Source organism: Ovis canadensis, chromosome 12 (assembly GCF_042477335.2).
Source record: "Ovis canadensis isolate MfBH-ARS-UI-01 breed Bighorn chromosome 12, ARS-UI_OviCan_v2, whole genome shotgun sequence".
Taxonomy (NCBI): Eukaryota; Metazoa; Chordata; class Mammalia; order Artiodactyla; family Bovidae; genus Ovis; species Ovis canadensis.
In genome coordinates this window covers 62,082,184-62,104,436 of record NC_091256.1, presented here as the reverse complement: position 1 = coordinate 62,104,436, position 22,253 = coordinate 62,082,184, and the positions used below count along the sequence as shown (strand labels likewise).

The 22,253-nt window shown below is 61.7% G+C and overlaps 2 protein-coding genes across 7 annotated transcripts in view; one reads left to right on the top strand and one right to left on the bottom strand.

Annotated features, from left to right (window-relative positions):
* Window positions 1-509: 509 nt before the first annotated feature.
* On the top strand, window positions 510-20,237 carry SAMD11 (sterile alpha motif domain containing 11). 5 transcript variants are annotated; one of them, XM_069545954.1, is made up of 14 exons: window positions 510-598; window positions 2,658-2,749; window positions 5,926-6,107; window positions 7,511-7,561; window positions 11,464-11,588; window positions 14,320-14,409; window positions 14,584-14,718; window positions 16,520-16,682; window positions 17,669-17,784; window positions 18,001-18,079; window positions 18,181-18,695; window positions 18,926-19,050; window positions 19,358-19,468; window positions 19,582-20,237. In XM_069545954.1, exons 2-14 carry the CDS (start codon window positions 2,678-2,680, stop codon window positions 19,825-19,827), a joined length of 2,010 nt encoding a protein of 669 aa, XP_069402055.1. In that variant the 5' UTR covers window positions 510-598; window positions 2,658-2,677; the 3' UTR covers window positions 19,828-20,237. The 5 variants fall into 5 exon arrangements, with proteins under 5 accessions (XP_069402055.1, XP_069402051.1, XP_069402053.1 ...); XM_069545950.1 differs by having other exon boundaries at window positions 551-1,553; XM_069545952.1 differs by lacking the exon at window positions 510-598 and adding an exon at window positions 1,254-1,813.
* The window catches only part of NOC2L (NOC2 like nucleolar associated transcriptional repressor), a 13,744-nt gene continuing 11,678 nt past the window's right edge, over window positions 20,188-22,253 (bottom strand). For both annotated transcript variants that reach the window (XM_069545964.1, XM_069545963.1), the window contains exons 16-19: window positions 22,073-22,186; window positions 21,225-21,360; window positions 20,773-20,868; window positions 20,188-20,483 (exon numbers count right to left, since the gene is read on the bottom strand). In XM_069545964.1, the coding sequence (XP_069402065.1) occupies window positions 20,377-20,483; window positions 20,773-20,868; window positions 21,225-21,360; window positions 22,073-22,186 (453 nt within the window). In that variant the 3' untranslated portion in view covers window positions 20,188-20,376. The remainder of the gene's footprint in view (window positions 20,484-20,772; window positions 20,869-21,224; window positions 21,361-22,072; window positions 22,187-22,253) is intronic.

Below are 22,253 nucleotides of genomic sequence, written 5' to 3'. Positions count from 1 at the left end.
GGGGGCAGTTATTGATAGAATTATCGTTGTTATTCACAGACCACAAACCTTCCCCAACACATTTTCCGCCACCACACACCACAAACCCACAGCGCACACCCTGTAGACGCTGAGGAGACCACTCATGCCCTCTGCACTGATTCCTACCACCTACCCAGAGCTGCTGGCTCACGAGCACCGCCAGGAAAGCGGCAATTCCGATCCCGGATACGCTCTTTCGCAAGGAGCCAGCCCTCGGTCCCACGTGGACTCCGGGACTCTGACTGGGGTGCCCAAACAGTGACTCCCTCAGCAGTGTCGCCGGCTGTGCGTGCCGCGACTCTCTGGCCTCCGTCCCGCGCACCACCACCTCCCACCCGCCCCCCACACATCGGTCTCCTCTCCTCCCAAACGAGAACTCCCACCCGGGAATAAGGCAGGAGGTGCAGCCAGGTCCCGTCGCCCCCGTCTGAGCCCAGTCGGCCGTCACGCACCCCCTACGGGAGCCCGTGCCGCCCGCCCGCCGCGCCAGGGCCGTTTAAATGGGCCAAGTTGTGGCGGCGGCGGCGGCGCGAGTCTCCCAAGTCCCCGCCGGGCGGGCGCGCGCTGGAGTACGCGGGTGCGCGGCTGGGACGGTGGGGCGGGGCGGGGGCCTGGGACCCTCGGGCGGGGCGGGGCACGCGGCCGGAGGCTGCACAACTCCTCACTGCCCGGCTCGGCCCCGCGGGCGCAGCAGCGAGCCGGGCGCCGGGCCGCCCCAGGGGGCGCGGGCGCAGGTGGCCCAGCGCCCAGTGGAGCCCCAAGGCCCTGGAGCTGCGGCGCTGGGCAGGTCGATCGGGGATCGATAGAGCTCCGGCAGCACCATGTCTCGGGCGGCAGAGGCCCTGCCAGCCGGACGGGCAGCGGTCCGAGGTGGCCCGGCTGGGGCGCAGTAGCGGGGAGGGTGGGTGTGCAGCCAGGAGGCTCCAGAGCCCCGGCCCTCGAGACCCAACTCCAGCCCGGCTGGAACAAGTTGCGCCGGCGGCGGAGGGCCAGGCTGCAGGAACACAGGCCCACCATGCCGGCGGTCAAGAAGGAGCTACCCGGCCGCGAAGACCTCGCTCTGGCTCTGGCCACCTTCCACCCGACCCTGGCAGCGTTGCCACTGCCGCCGCTGCCTGGCTACTTGGCGCCACTGCCCGCCGCGGCCGCCCTGCCCCCGGCCGCCTCGCTACCAGCCGCGACAGCGGGCTACGAGGCGCTGTTGGCCCCGCCGCTCCGTGCCCCTCGCGCCTACCTGAGCCTGCATGAGGCCGCCCCGCACCTCCACCTGCCCAGAGACCCTCTGGCCCTCGAGCGCTTTTCGGCCACTGCGGCCGCGGCACCGGATTTCCAGCCGCTGCTGGACAACGGCGAGCCCTGCATCGAGGTGGAGTGCGGCGCCAACCGCGCGCTGCTCTACGTGCGCAAACTCTGCCAAGGCAGCAAGGGTCCGTCCATCCGCCACCGCGGCGAGTGGCTCACACCCAACGAGTTCCAGTTCGTCAGCGGCCGCGAGACGGCCAAGGACTGGAAACGCAGCATCCGCCACAAAGGTGCGGCCGCCGTGGGGGCGCGGACCGCTCCGGTCCCTCGCCTCCGCTCCCTGAGGACCCGTGGGTCCGGATCCCCCTCGTCTGCCACCTGGGAGACTCCAGTTCTGCCTAGAGAGGGCGCTGCGACTCTGGGGCGGCCGCAGGGACACCCCCTTCCCCCAAGCACGGTCGGCCTTGTTGGACCCGGGCTGAGCGCCCTCGGCCTCCGTGGTCCCCCCCAGAGCTGGCCGCACGAGCCGGCGGCTCTTTCTGCCTGGAAGGTCTTTGCGGGGTTCCTGGGCCTTCAGGCTCCGGGGAAGTTTACGGGAACTCGGGAGAGCGGGCGGGAGGCCGACTCGGCAGGATACTCTCCTCCGGGGTTGAGGAGCCACGGGTTCTGGAGGGAGTGGAGGGGCACAAGTGAGGCCGGGTGTGGACGCACGCTGGTAGAGAGAACGGCAAGGTGCATGGGTGGCGCAGGCAGGTGGGGGCTGCGGGGGCGCGCGTCGGGGCGGGAGCGCGCGCGGAGCAGAGTGGCGGCAGGGCTGGGAGCAGTCTCTAGGGCTCCCGCAGGAGTCTGGCTCCAAGGCCGCGACGTGTGGGCGCCAGAGCGGGCATGCGGAGGGAGAGGGGGGGTGAGCGCCAGGCGGGGGGTAGGGGATAGTTAGAAAGTTAGGGACCCAATCACGCTCGTCGACTCAGGGGCTCGTGGCTCCGCGGGGTCAAGCGCAGTCCGGGGTCCTGACAGCGCCGCTCACCTGCGCCGGGCCCGACCTCCACGGTCCAGCTCCGGATTCCCGGGGACCTGCTTGGAGAGGGTGGAGCGCGGGAGGAGGGGCGCGCGGAGGCGGGGGAGGAGCGGGGAGAGACCGCCCTGCGTCAGGGGAGGGCGCTCGCTGGATCTTGAATTCCGAGCTCTGCAGATCCCCGCGACGTCTGCGAGGGTGGGGTGGGCGGCGAGGCCGGGTGTGGGTTCGGAAGTTGGACAGAGGCGGTTGTTCATACTCGTGGCGGGAGGGAACCCGGCCTTGCCTCTGGCAGCGCCCCGGAAGCATGCCCGCGTGCCCGGCCCTGCCTGTGCCCGGCCCCGCTCCCTTACCGGTCCTGCCTCGGCTCTCCTTGCAGGGAAAAGTCTGAAGACGCTTATGTCCAAAGGGATCCTGCAGGTGCATCCTCCGATCTGCGACTGTCCCGGCTGTCGAATATCCTCCCCAGTGGTGAGATGTGGGAGAAAACCTGGGGCTTCAGGGTCTTGTTTCTCCTCTGCCGAGCTTGGCCTATGTTTTCTAGAATCAGTCCTAACCTCAACTCTGCCAGGGGGCAGGAGGGAGCCCCCAGGGGCAAATAAATAGAGAAGGCTTTGGTGGGTATGCTGGGGCGACAGACCGCGTCCCCCTTGATTCAGGGCAGGGTCCTGCCTATCCTGAAGCGTCTCTTTGGGAGCCCGGGAGCTGCTTCTCCTGAGGTCCTGGGGACAGCCTGTGGTGTGAAAGACACCTCCCTGGACAGTGTCATCTGATCGGGGCCTGGGGACTTTGCCTTGTAAACAGGTGTGTGTGTGGGATGTGGGGGGAGTGCAGTTTCACCATGTCAGTTGGCCCAGCCTGGGAGAAGAGCTGGTCCTAAGGGGATACTTGTTATAGGACGTGACAGTGTCGGCCAGCCTGGATGGACTTTGTGAGTAACCTGCATGTCTAGGGCTGGAGCCCTGTGGGACAAGGCCAGGGATGTCCAGGAGTGTCTGAGGATACAGCCTGGTCTGAGGCACAGAAGGTGCAGTGTGGGCCTTGGTGTCAAGAGAACTACAGCTAGAAGCTGGTGTGGGGCCTCCAACCCAGCGTAGAAGTCTGTTGAGCCCTCATTAGCCTGGGGGTTGGGGTGCGCAGGAAAATTGGGGCCAGGGCCTGCCCTGAAGCACTGCCTTCCCCCTTGCATGCCCTCCAGGCAGTAGTGGCTGGAGGTGCCATCTGAAAATCTTGTCTTGAGAGGGACAGTCTGAGCTCCGGTGGGAGAGCCCATGAGGACCACGGCTCGTGGCACCACTCAGCAGCCCCCTCTGCCAGGAAGGCCTGAAAGGACCCTGCAGGCGTCCTTCAGCTTGTTTACTTTGGACTGGTGGTAGGGCGGGGGCGGGGAAGTCTTGGATTCCTGGTGGGCCTTGGGGGTGGGCAAGCCAGGAAGCCACAGACAAACCTGTAAAGACACACAGGTTGGGCAGGGGAAGGGGACACAGCTGAGCCTCCCCACTTGCCCACCCCACACACTGTCTGGCTCGAGCTCATAGTACTCACAGGCAAGCCTGCATGCAGAGGCCCCCAGACAGAGCATGTGCTCAGGCAGCCTACCTTTGCCCAAAGCCACCACACCTGCCTGGGGCAGGAAGCTGAACTCTCTTTCACTTCCCAAGCAGTTGGTGCCAGAGAGGACACCCTCCAGGCTGGTCTGGGGCCTCTGCTCAGGCGGGAGGAACCCTGCCTCTCCCACCATCCCCTTCTGAAGGTCTCCCACAGGAGGGGGTGGGCAGGTGGCCCGAGCCCAGCATCAGTTCCCTCTAAGACATTTCTTGATGGGAAGGCCTGAGGAGCCAGTGCTTGGCTGGGACAGGGGCTTAGCACCCAATTCTTAAATCTGTGTGCTGAGCAGAGGTCAGCAGCTGAGATCCCGGGTGCTTGGTTCAGGTCAGGACTGCTCATCCTGGTCCCTCTTCCTTAACTCTCCACTACCAGACCGATTCCAGGCCACTGTACCTGGTATGGCCTTACCCAGGTGGCAGCCTCACTGCTCCATTTCCCTCTCCTCATCCTTGTCCCACAGATGAAAGGGAAGTGGAGCATAGTTTAGTTAAAGTGGAAAGGCAGGAGAGGAGGTCTTGGTGCTTGGCCTACAGCAGGCTAGAGAAGGGCAGAGCTGAGGGGCTTTGCAGCCAAGCACATTCCAGACAGGCCAGAGCTGCTGAAAACCCTGTCCCCCAGAGCCTGGCCCAAAGAGGCATGGGGCCCAGTCGGTCACCCCCTCTGCCTCCCTGCCTCACTGAAGCTCCGCTATCACTGGTATACCTTGGAGCCAAGGCCAGGGTCTTAGAAGCATGGGGCGCCCCTCGTTTCATCTCGCAGGCCTACCCTCAACTTCACTACTCCCTCCACCCCACCTTCCCCAGTGCTGCCCACTCTCTCACTGGGTGTGTTGAAGAGAGGACCATGGGACACCTCCTGGGTGGATTTGTGAGGGCAGGTGTGGCAGACTATGGCTCCCCGACTGATGTCAGGGGCACTGCCCAAATCTGGGACTAGGGTAGGCCATGTGTCTGGAGGTGAGGCTGGTCTGGATCTGAAGAGAACCTCTCCTCTGGAGGATAGGGCTGTGGCGGCCACACACAGCTGCCCTTCAGATCCAGGGGGACGCTCTGTGCGGAGGGGTGAAAGCCCCCTGGATACCTTCCTCCCCAAGCTCCTTCGTATGATGGGGACAAAATTGTCCTGGCAACAGGAGGGAGGAGTCCTAGAAGGCCTCAGTCACTGAAAAGATGAAAGAGAATTTGGTAATTCCAAGGTTCCTGCCACCATCCTGAACCAGTAGTTATTAAATAAGAAAAAGCCTCCAGCCCACTAGAAAATGGGAGCTCTTCTTCCCTGGGGTGGCGGGACCTGCAGACACCAGTGGCTGCCATGCTATGCAGGGCCCTGGGCAAGAGCTGCCAGTATGTGTGCAGGCTCTGGGCCCTTCTGTGGAGGCTCTGCTCTCTGCTCTCACACTGCCGGTGCAGGGCAGGGGAAAGGTACACCTCTTAGAAAAACTCTGAATCTCGTAGTTCCTGACCAAAGGGATCAGTCCCCCCAGGGCACATAGGACAAAGGGCCTTGGCTGCCAGATGACCTGTGAGCCAAAGGTCTGCAATTTACAAGGGATCAGCCTCAGACTCCAAGCTTCAGACACCCCTGAGCTGGGCTTCATTTGACACTAAGCATTGAAAGCGGGCTTGGCATGGGTAAGAGTCTGAGTGGGATTGCCAGGCAGGCATATATGCAGAGGTAACTGCACGGGGTCAGGACACACAGCGTCCTGCAGGTGCTCGCAGCCCTTAGGGGCTGGGAATGCCAGATTGGTCCCAGCAGGCGTCTACATATAGGCCGAGCACCTGTGGAGGGGCTGTGCCAAGTGTGGAATCTGGACAGGGCAGTGCCCATACCCTTACTCCTGAGCTCCCCCAGGGTGGAGTGGAAGGCAGTCTCTGGATGGGTTTGTGAAGGAAGCCTTGCCTCCCAGCTCTTGTCTTGGCCTCTGGCCAGTTGTGAGCGTCCTGGAGGGTTGGAGGCCCCTCTGCTGTAGGTGGGGGCGCCCAGGAGGCTGAGCAACACGGTTTGGCCTAACCTTCCTCTCCTCTCTCCCTGTCCAGAACCGGGGGCGGCTGGCAGACAAGAGGACAGTTGCCCTGCCCCCTGCCCGGATCCTGAAGAAGGAGCTGACCCCCAGCTTCTCAGCCAGTGATGGCGACAGCGACGGGAGTGGTCCGGCCTGTGGGCAGCGGCTGGGCTTGAAGCAGGAGGACGAGCCGCATGTCCATATCATGAAGAGAAGGTGCTAAAGGGACCAGGAGGGGAGGGCACGCGGGCTCTGGCGGGGGTGGGGACTTCAGGCAGTGGAAGGCCAGTCAGACCTAGAGGTGGAGAGTCTTTGCCCTGAGGACAGGGCCCCAGCTTAGCTTCTGTCCTCTCCGCGGATGCTGATAGCTGCCACAGGTGAAACAAAGCCTGGACTCCCAGGGACATACCTCAGGACCACTGTGAACCTGCCTTGCCCCCACCTAGGGGCCGAGTGCCAGGCCAGGACTCAGTGGCATCATTGAGGAGCAGGCACCACCAATAGTCATGGCCAGAGCAGGCCAGGGAGGGCCCATGTGGCCTGTGTGGGGAAGGGCCAAGGAGGGCCAGAGCCGCTGGGTTGAGGAAGGAGAAAGGCTCTTGGAGGAAAGTCTCATGGCACCACAGCCAGGCAGGGAGGAGGGAGCTGCGTGGATCCTCATGGGAGCACCCCTGACACTCACACTCCCTCTCTTTGGAGTGGCCACTCCCTTGGCTCCTTACTTTCTCCCCCAGGCTTGGGGCCACCGTTCCTGACCTCCTTCTTTCTCCCCTCTCCCCTGGCGGAAGCCTTCCCCTCTGCCCACTCACCTCTTTTTCCATCCATCCACCCATCTGTCCATCCATTGTCGTCTGTCCAGCATGTCATATGTATCCCCAGAATTTCCAGGCCTTTTTCCTGCTCAGTCTTTTTTAACATATTCTAATTTCTCCTACCCTAACCCTCTTGGACACCAGAGAGCCCCACTCCCAGTGCCCACTCCCACCTGTGCTGAGGGAAAGCACCACGTGGGCCTGCCACCACCCTCCCTCAGCCCAGGGGTCTTCTCAGGGACACTGCTGTGGGTGAGAGGGTGGGCACAGCACAGAGCTGTTTGCTTGCTTGACCCCTCCTACCTCTGCTGTGTGACTGTCACTTTCAGGAGGCGGCTTGGCATTAGCTGGGACCCAGAGGCCACCACCGGAGCCAGTGGTGGTGGCCATGGGATTCATTCCTTGACCTGGTTCCCAGCACCCCCGGAGCAGCTCTAGCAACTAGGAATTTGGGTTCAGTCACACAAATGGCACATGCAGAGGAAGTCACAGCCCCCACCCCTAGCACAAGTGGGGCCTCTGCTGGCTCCACCACCACAAGAGGCAGAGACGTGGGACCTCAGTTCTGTCCGTCCCAATTCCTTGTCTGGTGAGCCCTGGAGCAGGCACCTGCCCCGTGGGTCTGTCCTGGCTGCAGCTGCCAAAGTGTTGAGCTGGTACCAGATGATGCTAGAGGCGGTTCTGAGCCAGCCCAGTTCCCTTGAGGCTGGCACTCCAGGGCAGACACAGGGCATGCCACATACATGCTCTGCTGTCCACGAGCTGAGTCCTGGAGGCCACACTGACCATCTGCTTCTCTCCTTGCAGAGTCCACACCCACTGGGACGTGAACATCTCCTTCCGAGAGACGTCCTGCAGGTAGGGCCGGGCCTGGGCCGGGCTTCCCTTACATGTTGTGCATGGGCAGCACAGAGCCTTGTCGCTCCACGTCCTCTGGTTTGGACTCTAAATCCCTCCAGCCTCCCTCCCCTCCTCCTCCCCTTGGTCCGTGGTCTACTGTTTACTTGTGCCTAAGTTGTGACAGCAGCGCAGATATGGGTCCTGGGCCCAGCCCTGAAGCCAGAGTGTGCTCCGCCTCTCACATTTGAGCCCATCTGCCCAAAGATAAGGCCATGCCTGCCCCCTCCCACTCTCCCAGAGACCTAACAGAATGTGAGAATGGTGATGTGTGAGTGGGATCTTGAAGGAAACATAGGCACTCACTAGGGAAATGGGGTGTCTACAGAGACACGGAGGAATGAGGGAAAGGGATGTGGGAAGGGAGGAGGGGAAGCTGGCAGGCCTGCCTTAACTGGGTGCTAAAGGGCCTTAAATACTGGGCCTGATGGGCATTTTCCTTTAGGCAATGGGGAGCTACTGAAAGCTCTTGAGCAGAGAAGTGGTTGGTGTATGCTTTGACAAGGTCCTGCTATAGGCCCCATCCAGCAGGTTGGGGGTTTGCTCCAGTCCGTGGAGGGGCTGTAAATTCAAGCCATAGTAAGGAGATAAAAATGGGGAGACTTGATGTGGAGGTTGGGGGTGTTGGGGAGACCTAAGTCCCCCATCTCAGAAGGGCAGAATGGAGCCCAGGCTGTGGTATCTGGTCAGTGGGATCAAGTCTTAGCCCAGGGCTTCCAGGGAAGGCACAGGACAGGCCCAGCTATGCAGGCAGTGGGCATCCAGTGCCTTCAGGCCCCTCTCACAGCCTGGCTCTGTGCCAGATGTGTTATTATTTATACTTCTGAGAATGTCTAGGTCCTGGAGCCAAATTACAATGAAAACATCTTTAAACTTATTTCCACCTCATTTTGAAGTTACCTGCTCAACTGATCATTTTTATGAACCGTCATGAACGTTGATGACATTTTATGAGCCTTTACTTGGGAAGCTACATGAGAAATTTGTCAGTAAGGCCTGTAGGGGAATCCCAGGCTGCTCTTTCCCTGCCTGCAACCTCCTGCTCACCCCAGCTGGCCGTGGGATGTGGGAGAGGGCCCGGGTGTCCAGATACAGTAAGAGGCCAGGTCCCAGTGTGTGGTGGACCCTCAAAACAGCTGCGATGATTGTCTGGATTTTACCAGAGGGGAGATTGAGGGGGTTAGCCAATAGGACTTACAGCCCATCTGCCCTCCACCTCGCCCTGCTGTGGCACCCCGGCGCCTGGCCAGGGAGGGCTGAGCAAGCCCACAGCACAGCTGCTTCACAAACCCCCATCTCAGCTCTGCCTTTGTCTCTTCCTGGCTCCTTTTGGCCCCGTCCATGTGTCTTTCTGTCTCGAGTCTGCTGTCTGTCCTTCAGGCTCTGTCCATCTGTTTGATGTTTCCATCCTTTCTGTCCATCCAGTAGTGCCTGTCCTTGTGTGTCCATCTCCATCTGTCTAGTCATCTGACTTCATCCATCAGTCTTCATCTGTCTGTCTGTCCCTCCGTTCCACTCATCTATGCATTCACCCCCATCCCTCTGTCTGCCTGAGTCTGCCATAACCACTTGCCTGGTTGGAGCTCCCCCTTAAGCCCTGCGCATCCAGGGCAGCAGGCAGGAGATGTGGGCCCTGTCTTCCTGAGGCCCCTGAGCTGGCCAGGAGCTGGACAAGGACTGGACAGTATACCAGGCACTGGAGGGGCTCCTCATGGGGAGAAAGAGTCTGATGGTTCACACATTTTTAAAAAAACAATTATATTTCTCTCTTTCTGGCTCTTCTGGGTCTTGGTTATCCAGGCTACTCTTTAGTTGTAGCACTCGGGCTTCTCAATGCAGTGGCTTCTCCTGCGACAGAGCGTGGGCTCTAGGGTGTGCAGGCTTCAGTAGTCACTGCATGTGGGCTCAGCAGTTGTAGTTCCTGGGCTCCAGAGCACAGGCTTAGTAGTTACGGCACATGTTGCACATGGGATCTTTCCAGACCAAGGATCAAACCTCTCTACCACTGAGCCACCAGGGAAGCCCTCTTCATGGTTCTTTACATAAAACCCGGCATAGTTTGTTCAGTGAACAACCGAGTGTCCACACAGGTTTTCTGGGGCCAGGCCATGCTGTCTTGGAGCTCATGGGGCGAGCCCGCAAGGCAGGAATTGGAGGTTTGATGTGTGGGCTGTGTCTTGATTCCCACAAGGCATCACCTCCGTGGAGCTGTAGCATCACCTCCGTGGAGCCGCAGCACCACCTGAGTGTCTGAGTGACCAGCTGAAAGAGTTATTGGCCACAGTGGTGGTGAGCACTGAGCCCCAGTCCCTGCGTAAGCACTCAGCTGAGGATTCACGGGAAACAAATGAACGGGCCTGATCCCACCTTAAGTCTCTGGTGGCTGGTCCACCTCCTGCAGGAGTCCTGGGGACGCCAAAAGGAGGTTTTCTCAAGGGAGAACTCTGGCAGCAGCAGTCCTGGCACCAGGCACCCCTACCCCTCCCTGATGCTGAGGACAGCACTTCTTTCTTCCACCCCCACCCCCCGCATTGATGAGGATGATAGAGAGGATGAGAACTGCTGCCAATTAATCCCATAAAGTACTTACTCCCACCCACCTGCCCTCTTGTTTGCATGGCCGGGGGGTTGGGGGGGCCTTCTCTTCTCCAGGGAGAGGGGTTGGGGGTGGGGAGAGAGCTTGCATCAGGGTCTCCCAGCAGCTCTAGAGCCCAGCCCTGGAGGCTTTGGTGCTGAAACTGATCTGCTTAGGGGCCAGCTCTGGATTAGCCTGCTCCGGCCACCCCGGCCAGAGCAGGGGTGGCGGGGCGGGGGGGTGGTGCCTAGGGGTTATTTAATGAGGTTTAGGGTTGGTTCCCAGGTCACTTGGTGGAGGCCCCCCTTGAGGTGGCGCAGCCAGGAGGCTGCTCCATTACAGGTGGGCTAGGGAGCAAGGGTGCTGGGGAGGGATGTGCTGCAGGGTGGGCTGGGGTCCCTCCCTGCTCCTCTTCTGTCCTGTCCTGATTTCCTGCCACTCCAACTTCGTCTGCAAGGTGGCAGGGCCCCTTCTCTGTGCTAACAGAGATGCTCTCAGAACCCCAAGGGCAAATGCCGTGGGGGCCATTCCCTCCCTCTTTTGTCTGGGGTTCTGTGATATAGGCAGTGAGCTGCTTAACAGGAAGAGCAAAGAGAGAACGAAATTAAATTCCTGTTTATCCCAAGGTTCTTGATGGGGAGCCCTGGGAAGAGCACAGTGTCCTGAGCACAGGCACACTGGTGACTGCTGTGTGCATCTGTGTCTGTGTGTGTCTGCAGGTCCGTGTGAGTGTGTGTGCACATGCCCTTGTATGGCCCTAGATGGGCACACACCTGGTCGGCTGCAGATTTTGGTCTCAACCTAGGTTTCTGTATTTGAAAAAGCTGAGAGTCCGTGGGTGGTTGGAAGTTTTAGTTGCAATAGCAGCATGTGCACAGGAGCAAGTGCTGGGTCCACGTGTCCTCTCTGGCAGCCTTCTGCCGGGCCTGGTGGGACCTGGCTGCCCCCCAGAGCAAGAAGCAAGGACAGTGGCTGGTCTCTCTGGAGAGAGCAGAGTCCGGACGGGGCCAGCCCTGCACTCCACATGGACGACCCTCCCTGGGAGCAGCAGTGGGGTCTGAGTGCAAGGCTGCTGTGTTCAGCAGACACTTGGCAGGTCCTGGGTCCCAGGTGGGGCCTGCGTAGGTCAGGGTGAGACTCCAGCACCCATGAGGAGATGGAGATGCTCACAGGAATGGTGTGCATGAGGTGCTGTCACACCCAATGTCCCTTGGGCCATGCATGCTCACACTCAGGCTCAGCCAGGAGCCCTGAGGGTTCTCACCTTCCCTGTCTTGCTTCGCTGCAGCCAGGACAGTGACCTTCCCACCCTCATATCCAGCGTGCATCGCAGCCGCCACCTCGTTATGCCTGAGCATCAGAGCCGCTGTGAATTCCAGAGAGGCAGTGTGGAAATAGGCCTGGGAGCCGCAGGTGAGGAGCCAGGGCAGTGCTGGGTGATGCAGGGCTGCCAGGCTGCGCAGAGCAGCGTGAGGACAGCCGCCTTGCAGCCTCCCTGCGTCTCTGCTCAGCGGCTCTGGATGCCGCCACCCCCAGCAGCCTTGGCGGGCAGCCAGGGAGGCCAGCGGAGGAGGCGGGAGGTGGCGAAGCCGGCTGTCCCCTGGGGCTCCGTGTGATGGTAATTGTGTTAATCCCAGCCAGCCGGGCAGACAGGAGGCGGAGGCGGTGGCTCCACTGTGGCTGCTGCTGGGGTGGGCTTGGAGTGGCCAGAGGCCACAGCTACCCCCTGCTCTCAGGGGCAGATGGAGGCAGGACAGTCAGGGAGCGCAGGCCTCATGGAGATGCACACCTGGGCATGGCTCCTGGATAGGCAGGGATGCGCTCTGCACACGCCGACCCCAGAGCCAGGGCCCCTGGGAGAGAAGGATCCATGTCCTGAGAGAAGAGGGGCTGGGGCAGGAGGGTGCTTTCCCGGGGCTCTGTCCCTGTGGAGGGCTAGCTCCTGGAAGCAACAAGAGCTCAGAGGGAGGGGGCAGCTTGCTGAGCTTTGGCTGAAGGGGGCTCTGTGTGCCGAGAGAAGATGGCAGGGGTCCCTTGCTGCCCTATGGACCAGGGAAGACCCAGGAATTTCCCAGCAGTGGCTGCAGCTCTCAGGAAGGCTGGGCAGGGGTGGTCCATCCTGGGACCCCTGAGTACCCCCATCAGGCCCTCTAGGTGTGCCAGTGCCTGGGTAGTCCTCTGTGGTGGGTGGGGAGCTGCTGCTTCTGGAGCCGAGTTAGAGGCTCTGAGCAGGCGGCTGATAAAAATCTAATTGCCCCATCGATCGAGTGAGCCTCCAGAGTCCCACAGTGATTGAGATATTCGGAGCCAGAGGGCTCTTTTGCTGCCTGCACACACGGAGACCTCCTCATGGTGCCTGGCCTGAGTGCGTGTGCCCCGGGCCTGGCCAAAGGCTTGGGCTTCCACTTACGCTCGTGTAACACGTGTGTGTCAAAGCACCCTCACTGTCTTCCTGCTGAGGTATAGGACCCACATATGAGCACTTCACGGGTCACACATGATCTGTGTGAAGTGCCGTGTGTGTCCTGTGTCCGGGTTTCATCCAGGTCCTGCCCTCTTCTTGGGACTCTAGTCCTCACCAGCTTCCATGTCTTTCTGCCAGCCCCTGGGTGGAGGCCTCGGACTGTCCTCACCTCCTCCTCCCCAGGAGCATGTGTCAGCCCTGTGTTCACCTGAGCAGGAGGGGTCAGGGAGGACTGGGCTCGTGGTGGGCCCTGCAGACATCACCTTTCTGTGTGTGTGTCTGTGAGTATATGAGGCCCTCATCAGGGACTGGTGAGCCCTGGACCCCCATGGCAGGATTCGCTGGGTCCCCAGGGGGTATGTGCAGGGTCGGGTGCAGGCAGCAGATGTGGACCCAGCCTTCCCCAGGCTTGGCACAGCTGGACGCTGCAGCCCTGGTGGTGCTGCTGGCCAGAGGCTCTTTGCCTTCCTCAGGGGCTTCATGCTGGTTGAGCACCCCCTACCCATCCTGCCAGGTCACTAAGGTAGGACCCTTTGTCTGGGCAGTGGGGACCTCGTCCTCGTCCCTCCCAGGGCAAGGTCTGGGGCTAGGCCACTGGGCCCAGGCCAGTGGCAGGAGGTGGCTGAGATCAATAAGTTATTAGCACCATTCTGTCAGCTGTAAAGTGGAGATTGATCGGCACTCCACTGCTGCACTTCCTCGCCTGATAAAAATGACAGATTAAGGGAATAAGAAAAAGGAATTAGGCTCTGGAGCTGACCGCAGGGTTTCTCAGGCTCCCCTTGCTGAGGTGTCATGGTGCGCCTGGGTCACTGAGGGGGTGGCCCCTTCACCCAGATGGCCTCATGAGGAGGGAGCGGGGCCAGGAGCACAGGGTTGGCACTGGAAACTGACACAATTGCTGAGCTGTTCCACAGAGACCTCCCAGACCTTGGGCACAGGAGGGAGCCTGGCATCAGGGTGCCAGAGGCTGGGGTAGAGAAAGGCTGACTCCAGGGGATCGGAAAGAGGACTTTAGGATAGGGGTGGGGTGGGCTCTGGGCCACATGAGGGGCTGTGCACAGTGGGTGATGGGATGCCCTTGGCGCTTAGCCCAGCTGGACAGGTAGTGTCCTCGGGCTTTCTGGGGGCAATGACGGGTGTGGTCTGGAGGGGAGGAACCCAGGAAGAATGGATGGGGGCAGATGCACCTGATCTCCAGGGCCCGTGGCCTCTAGGAGGAGGTTGGGCTGCCCTGGCATGGGACCCTGCACTGCTGGTAGTCAGTCATCCCTGCCCCAGGAGGAGAGGTTGGTAAGGTGCGGAGAAGGGCTCCTTACTCTGCAAAGGAGGCTCGTCTGGCAGGTGGGAGCAGCATGGTGCCTGTGGGGTCCTGAGTTGCTGCCTGAGGCCATAACCATGCATCTCCCATCACATCTACACACATGCAGCCCAGAGCCCAGGTCTGGACTGTCCCATTCCCTCACTCTGACCCAACCCTGCTGAACTGGGCAAGGCTTGAACCTGGCCAGGACCCATAGGCACCCCTGAGTGATGAGAGCTGTGGTTCTGGGCTGAGCAGGAGCTGGGCCGGCACTGAGGCAGGTACTGGGGCTGGTATTGGGGTGGGCCGGAGCTGTTCCTGTCCTGGCCTCTATGAGCCCTTGAACGCAGGATGGGGTTCACTCTGCCCTCTCCCAGGTGACCTGTTGGGCAAGAGGCTGGGTCGCTCTCCCCACATCAGCAGTGACTGCCCTTTGGAGAAAAAGGCCCGAAGCAAGTCTCCTCAAGGTTTGGGCTTTACCCTGGGGGGTGAGGGAACAGCCACTGGAGAGGGAGGGGTACAGTCTGGACCCTCTGCTGGGCATAGTCAGCCAGCAGCAGATTCTAAGAGGGGAGCCCCTGCTTCTCTCCCTCAGCAGTGTCTAAAGGGGAAGCCCCCTCTCCTGTGTTTGCCCAATCCAGAGACTCTGTTGCTTCCGGAACTAGGGCCCAGCATGGCCCCCGAGGATCATTACCGCCGGCTGGTGTCTGCCCTGAGTGAGGCCAGCACCTTTGAGGACCCTCAGCGTCTCTACCACCTGGGCCTCCCCAGCCATGGTATGTAGCCCCTCCCCACAGCACCATGAGTGTCCACAATGTGCTTTGGACTCACCCTGTCCTGTTAGGTCTCTGCTCATCCTGAAAAGAGTGGCTGCTGACACCAAGGCTGGATTGGGTGTAGGTCTTTTGGCTCCTCAAACCTTGAAAGCCCTTGTAGGTGGACAGTGAGGCCCACCTCCTCCTCCCTTCGCCCAGTACAGTGGCCTGTTTGGGCAGATCTGGTAGGGAGGGTGGTCCCTCACCAATAAGTCTGCCGAAGGCTCTCCCAGCAGGGCCTCAAATGGCCACTGCCCATTGCCATTTCACACAGGAGGAAGCTGCTTGGGGGAGCTGAAGGGAGAGTGGGAGGTGGGGGTTTCACCAGGCCTATCCATCCCTCTCCAGCACATGCAGGTCCTTGTGGGTCCCTGCCCACCCCTGCCCCATCTGAATGGTGTGGTCTGGATACTGTAGTCCTTCCTGACTCTAGCGGCAGTCAGGGCAGAGTCTGTGCTAGACCCCTTCTCGGGAGGGTGGGGCCAGGAGCAGAGCATCAGTCAGCCAGCCCCCTGAACGTCCACGTGGATGTCTGTCCAGAAGCAGGATGGACAACAGTTCAGGTTTGGTGGCCCAGCTTTCACTGGTGCTCAGGAGGAGCTCCAGCCAGAAGCACTGCTCCCAGACCGGACACCTGAAAGTCCCCCTACCGCCACAGGGGCACCGTCTGGCACCCTGTCCTGCTGCACCCTGACCTTGCAGACCCCAGCCCAGGGGGAGTAGCTTGCCTTTCCTGCCTGAAGCTGGGTGAGGGGTACTTGCTGGGAAAAGGGGCTGGATTTCCTCTCCTTACACAGGCACTGTCCCCCAGGGCAGTCAGGCACCGAGAGCCTGAATAATTCACCAAATGTTAATAATTTAAAAATCTTCCTTTTTAATTGCTTTCCCTGCCCTGCCTGGGGCCGGCTCCGCTGGCTGTGCGGGGGAGGGGCGCCGGCCGCCAGGAGCGGCGCGGAGCCGGGCTGTCAATCAGGCCTCCGCCTGCCGCCCCCGCCGGGAGCCGACGGTAAATAACCGAGGCCGCGGGCGGGCGGGGGCGCAGGGCCCTGCCGAGATCGATGCGGGCGGCCGCGCCGGCTGGGCTCTGCGGGCTGGCACCCAGCCCGGGGCAGGACCCACCTCCGCTTTTCGGGTAATTAATTTATAAACAGGCGGTGGCAGCGGAGCCGGCACAGTGGGGGGCTGCGGGGGGCGGGGCGGGGAACTCTGAAGTCCGGGCCTGAGCTGGGCAGAGGGCTGGGGGTGGAGAGCAGAGTGCCTAGACTAAGCAGTGAGCCCAGGTGTTACCTAGGAGAGGGCTGGAGACCTGCCCCAGCTCCTGGACTCCAGCCCCGCTGCCCTCACACTCTAGCCTTTGCGTGACCCCTCCCCTCACGGACCCTGCAGTCTGGCTCTTGGCAGTGTCAGTTCTTGTCGAAGTCAAGGTTCCTGAACCACCAGCCTTCCCTGTCCAGGCCTTTCCCTTTCTCCATCCCAACCACGTTCTGGTTCCTAACATCTCCACATCCCTTATAAATGCTCACTTGGCCCCCCTCCCAAGACCAGGCGGTGCAGTCAGGCACCTTGCCTAGGGATGTCTGGTGTCTGCCCTGCCCTGTGGCCTTCTGCTCATCTTTCTGTCCTGGTGACCAACCAGCAGGATCTGGGAGAATATGCTCCCAGTCTGCATCCTTGGCCAATGTCCTGTGCTGAACAGGGTGAGGAACAGGAGAGCCTGGTGGGGGCTGGCCTCTGGGTCACTGCTGGTGCCTACCCTCCCCAGATCTCCTGAGGGTCCGACAGGAGGTGGCAGCAGCAGCTGCGAGGAGCCCCAGTGGCCTGGAGGTCCACCTGCCCTCATCCACAGCAGGTCAGCGTCGGAAGCAGAGCCTGGCTCAGCACAGAGACGGCACCGGCCCAGCTGGCGCCCCGTCCTTCTCAGAGAGGTATCAGGGTGCCTGCATCTCAGAGAGGCCCCTACATTTCCTGTGTGGGCTGCTGGGCTAGAGAGCTGCAGATGGCAGACCCATCAGCTGGTGTCTGCAGGTCAAGTCCATAGCCCGTATCTCCCCATCCCAACCGCACAGCCACAGAGTCCTCAGTGGACCTGGTGCTGTGCTCGGGCCTAGGTTGGCGGCCTGCTCTGCAGCAGCAACGTAATGCCCCCCAAGCCGGGCAGAGGCCCAGGGGAACATTCGCGGGGTAGACTGGGGATGACCGCCCCTCTGGATGGGGTGTCTTTCTGCGGAGCAGCTGGGGGTGAATCCAGGAGCCCCTGGGACAGCTGAGGGCTTTGCTTCCCCAACAGGGAGGTGAGGGGGAGCAGCACGAGGTCTGGCAGCCCCGAGGTCGAGGTTGGGGGAGGGCTGAGGAAGGGGAGAACCCCGGAGCAGCACCGACTCAGACACTGGAGCTGCTGGCTGCACGGAAGAGCCCCCCAGGCTTGTAGGGGCCGGGAGACTCCAGGCAGGGGCGGGGGCTGGAGGACTTTGACTGCTCCCCGCTCCTCCCTCCGGGAGACCCCCCCCTGCACCCGGGCGGTGTTCGCAGCAGCCGCCGCCTCCCGGAGCATGGCTAATTGCGCCCGGTTTGCACAGGGTTGGCTGAGCTGGGCGGGGGCGGGGGCGGTAAAAGGGGGGCCAGGGCCGTGGGGCCAGGGGCTCCCGCGCGGTAATTACCGCCACAGTCGCCGCCGCCCGCCAGGCCAGCGCCTCCGCGCCGCCGCCGAGATTAATTGGCGCCGCCAGCGGGGGCAGGGACGACCGGAGCCGCGGCGGGCGCACATCGACCGCCCGCGGGGCCGGCAATTAGCAGAGGCGGCCAGAGCGGGGGCCGCGGGGGCTGGGGCGGCAGTTCCGGGAAGGAGGGGGCCCGAGCCTGCGGCGCGCGCGGCCCAGCAGTCCACAGGGAGCTTTCGCCTTGCCGCCCACAGGGAGCTGTCGCAACCGCCCCCCTTGCTGTCGCCCCAGAATGCCCCACACATCGCTCTGGGCCCCCACCTCAGGCCCCCCTTTTTGGGGGTGCCCTCAGCCCTGTGCCAGACCCCAGGTGAGCAGTGGGCGGGTGTGCGATTCTGTTCCCCGGGAGCGGGGAGGGGCTGTTGGTGCGGGGCCATCGGGTATGTCTGTTACCGAACCGGTGTCCATCAGTGCTCCGGGCGAACCCACCCCTGCCCTTGTTGAAGCCAAGGACAGACCAGGGCGGGCTTGGCTGGCCCTGGACCACTCGGCCACCCGGCCTCGTGGTCTGTCCCCTTCCCCCCAGGTTACGGCTTCCTGCCCCCTGCCCAGGCGGAGATGTTCGCCCGGCAGCAGGAGCTCCTGCGGAAGCAGAATCTAGCCCGGTATGTGCTTTGACAGGGAGGCGTGGGGCGAGGGGGGGGGGGTGGCGCGGAATTGGCTCTGCCGAGCTGCCTGACCCTCTACGGGCTGTCCCCACCGCCAGGCTGGAGATGTCAGCAGAGCTCTTGCGCCAGAAGGAGCTGGAGAGCGCGCACCGGCCACAACTGCTGGCGCCCGAGGCCGCCCTGCGCCCGCCGGACGGTGCCGAGGAGCTGCAGCGGCGCGGGGCCATGCTGGTGCTGAGACACAGCTCCGCGCCGCTGCTGGCCCTGCCTCCCCAGGGCCCGCCGGGCCCCGGGCCCCCTACCCCACCCCGAGAGCCTGCCCGCCGAGCTCCTCGGAAAGGGGGCCCCAGCCCTGCCTCAGGCCGGCCCAGTGAGTCCAAGGAGACAACGGGGGCTGGACTCTGGGCACCAGACGGTTCTGAAGATGAACCCCCCAAGGACTCAGACGGCGAGGACTCCGAGATGGTGGCTGCTGGAGGCCAAGCCCCCCACCCAGGCCAAGCCCTACCTGGAGGGGCCAGCTCTGAGGGGAAGGGTCTTCACTCAGGGTCCATGCTGCCCCCTCCACTGCCCCTGGGCTTACCCTACACTGTCAGCCCCTTCTTCCACACAGGTGGGCACCCCCCCCCCACCCCATGCCTTCAGATCTTTCCATGGGGTGGAAGGAGACCCAGTCCCCCTACGTCCCACCCAGGGTCTCAGGGAGGTCATGGGGGGAAAGTTCCTTTCAGTCATCAATCCAACATTTCTGAATAATTAGGGTGAGCAAAGGTCAGCAGACGGGGCTGGGGTCATAGAAAAGAGCTGGCCGGAGTCCTAGTAACACCCTCCTCCCCAACTCAGGCACCATGGGGAGCCTCTTCATGGATGGGGAGGAGGCCACAGCCCCTGAGGACGTCAGCAAGTGGACAGTGGACGACGTCTGCAGCTTTGTGGGGGGCCTATCTGGCTGTGGAGAATACGCACCGGTGAGGGGGCACCTGCCCAGGATGGTTCTGAGCCCCCCCATTCCCCTACTGTGCTGCCCACTCCAGACTTCTCAAAGACTGGGGGAGGGAGGTTCTGCTGAATGCTCCTTCCCCCCTTGTCAGTGCTTCTGCCTCCAGCATGGGCACATGCTCAACAGAGGAGTTTTCTTTCTTCTGACATTTTCCCCCAGTTGCACCACCAGGGTCTCTTGGCTCTGCTTTCTCTGGGAGAGCGGAGGCCACCCTGGGACACACAGCCCCAGCACTCAGGCCCTGATACCGCCCCCTGCCCACCCCCCCACCCCAGGTTTTCAGAGAACAGGGGATTGACGGGGAGACCCTGCCCCTGCTGACAGAAGAACACCTCCTGACCACCATGGGGCTGAAGCTGGGGCCTGCTCTCAAGATCCGGGCCCAGGTGAGCACCTGAAAGGGGCAGTGGTCTCCAGAGAGCCGAGGGGCAGCAGGGCGGTTCTGCGTGTGGCTGCACACCAGCAGCCTCACAGGCCCCATTGGGCTGTCTCTCCACAGGTGGCCAAGCGCCTGGGCCGCGTCTTCTACATGGCCAGCTTCCCCGTGGCTCTGCCACTGCAGCCACCAACGGTGCGGGCTCCTGAGCGGGAGCTCAGCTCAGGGGAGCAGCCCCTGTCCCCAGCATTGGCCCCCTCCCCCTATGGGGGGGTGCACCCCCCAGCCAGCCACGCCTCACCCAAGCAAGAGAATGGAACCATGACTCTGCTCCCAGGGCCTGCGGATCCCTCCCAGCCTCTCTGCTGAGCTGGTGTCAGACCCAGGCCTTCAGTGCCAGCTGCTCCCAGGCAAAGGCCACTCTGCCCACAGCTTATCCCCTTTTTGTTTTGGATGCAAAAAACAATTTTAAACATGACATTCAGTTTCCACAGACTCTGGGGGTGACTGCAGAGCCTGGTGCAGACCCTGGGGGTCAGTATTCTGTATCCCAGGAGCTGCAAATAAGCCAGAGACCAAGGAGCCACAGAGGCACATGGTGCTGGCCACACCGCATGGCTGCGTCAGCCCGCCTCACCGGGTAGGTGCATTCCCACCCGCCACCGTGGGCTGTGGTGGGAAGCGGGCCCCATGGTGGCTTACGGACGCAGCTCCAGGAACTGGACAGCATTTGGTACTTTCTGGTCTTTTATGTTGTAAAAATAAAGGCCTCTCTGCCATCTACTGCCCTTTCACCCCGCAGGGGCGCTAACCTCAGGGCCTCTGGGCTCAGCCCCAGTGGAGAAGCAGCACACCTGACTTCCCGGGGAGGCGGGAACCCTGCACAGCAGCCCCCGCAAGACTCTAGGTGGGCAGCCATCAGTCCTCCTCAGAGAGCTGTAGGTCCTGCAGCTCGTCCTCTGGCCCCTGGGCCAGCTGCCACAGCTCCTGGGGGTCCAGCCCCGCCTCTGTGTCTGGGCTTCCATCTGCAGGGAGAGAGCACAGCTACATAAATTCTGCTTTATCAGGAAGAAGCCAGCCTCAGAGGTTACTCATCACTAATTAATCATAGCACTAATTAATTTATCGCTGCTGCTGTTGCCGGCTGCCAGAGCCAGCCAGGATGGAGCAGCTGGCCTGGTGTCCCCAGGGAGGGGCGTGAGCCCAGCTTAGAGCCAATGGCTCTGCCCACCCACAAGATCCCCCAAGGCAGCCCTGGGCTCCAGATAGACGGGCTCAAAAACCATAGCAACCCTCACTCTGGGAAACACTTACCCTCTGACTTGCTGACTTCCTCCTCCCCACTGCTACTACTGCTGTCATCGTCCTCCTCCTCCATTTTCTGCCAAGCTCCTGGGGACCCAGGCGTCCCTGGGAACCAAGCACAAGAAGCCATGGGAGTGGACCCACCAGCAAATGCAGAGGTGGCCGCTAAAGCAGCAGGGGGGCTGGGGCACAGCCTTGCACCACACCTTCCCTTAGGTCTCCTTTGTTCAACTGGAGAGGACCCAGAACTGCCCCCAGAAAGTTATGGTGGGAGGGGGTGACACAAGGCTTAGGGGCTTGTGTTCCAATTCCAGGAGGGCTCCCACCTCAAAGCCAGCCATGTGGCAGGAGGGGCAGAGGGTGATGATGAGCACCCTTCCTGTGGTTCCATGAAGTGGGAAGCCTGCTAGGCCCACCTGCTCCCAGGACCCAGCACAAGCTGAAGCTCACTCAGGCCAAACCTCTCTTTGTGAAGTCCGGGGCATCATCCTCATCATCACTATCCAGATCGAAGAGGTCCTTGAATTCTGTCCTGTCCTCATCCTTCCTGTCCCCTACCTTGCGGCGCTTTACCTCTGGGAAGTTCAAATCTTCCAGCTGGAAGGACAGGGACCAAGAGCAGCAGCTGAGGGTGGTAGCCCACCCACCACAGCCAGAGGCCCACTCACACTCCCACTGACGGTTTTACCCAGACCCAGTCCGGCTCCCTCCCCACCCTCCCCAACACCCCTCCCCTAGCCTCCAGCCTACCCTCCAAGCAAGGACCCTGCCCAGCCACTCTGGGGACGATTAGTCAGCATCACCGGGTAGGATTCCTGGACAGCAGCCTCACCAGGCCAGTAAGGAGGCCACTAAGTACCACTGAAGCTCCAACCTTCCTGTTCCCCCCAATTTCACCCATCACCCCAGAACAGATGGCAACCCACACTGACACCAGGGCAGGGCTGCAGATAGCCATATCACTTGGCATGAAGCCATCCCCTCAGGTCACTCCATCCACACCCACTGCTCAGGACCAGTCCCAAAGACAGCTACAGCCCTCCCTGCTGGTCCACAGCTGGCCCACATGACAAGGTCAGCCCAGAACTCACCCCACAAAAGTCCTAACCCATCAGGCCTGATAATGGGCAGGAGATGCTCTGCCCCTGCACAGCCCTGGGGCCTTTCCTCCTGGGGGTCACAGAAGCCCCCAGACTCTACCTGGCTCTGCCCACCATCTGCTGTCAGAGCAGCGGCAGCTGGGGGTAGCACCCACCAACCCCACTCACATCCTCCCAGCCAAGCTCACATCCCGGAATCCCCGCCATACTTGTTCTTTGCCACTAATCTCCAGCTGAATCTCGCGGTCCCTCAGCTTTCGCCACTGGCTGTAGTACTTGGTAAGCGGGGTCCCCTCCTCTCGGGTTCGCTTCTCCCAGGTATCCTGTGCAGAAGTCCAGGGTCATGTCCCACCCTAGGCAAACTCCCATACACCAGCCATACACTGACTG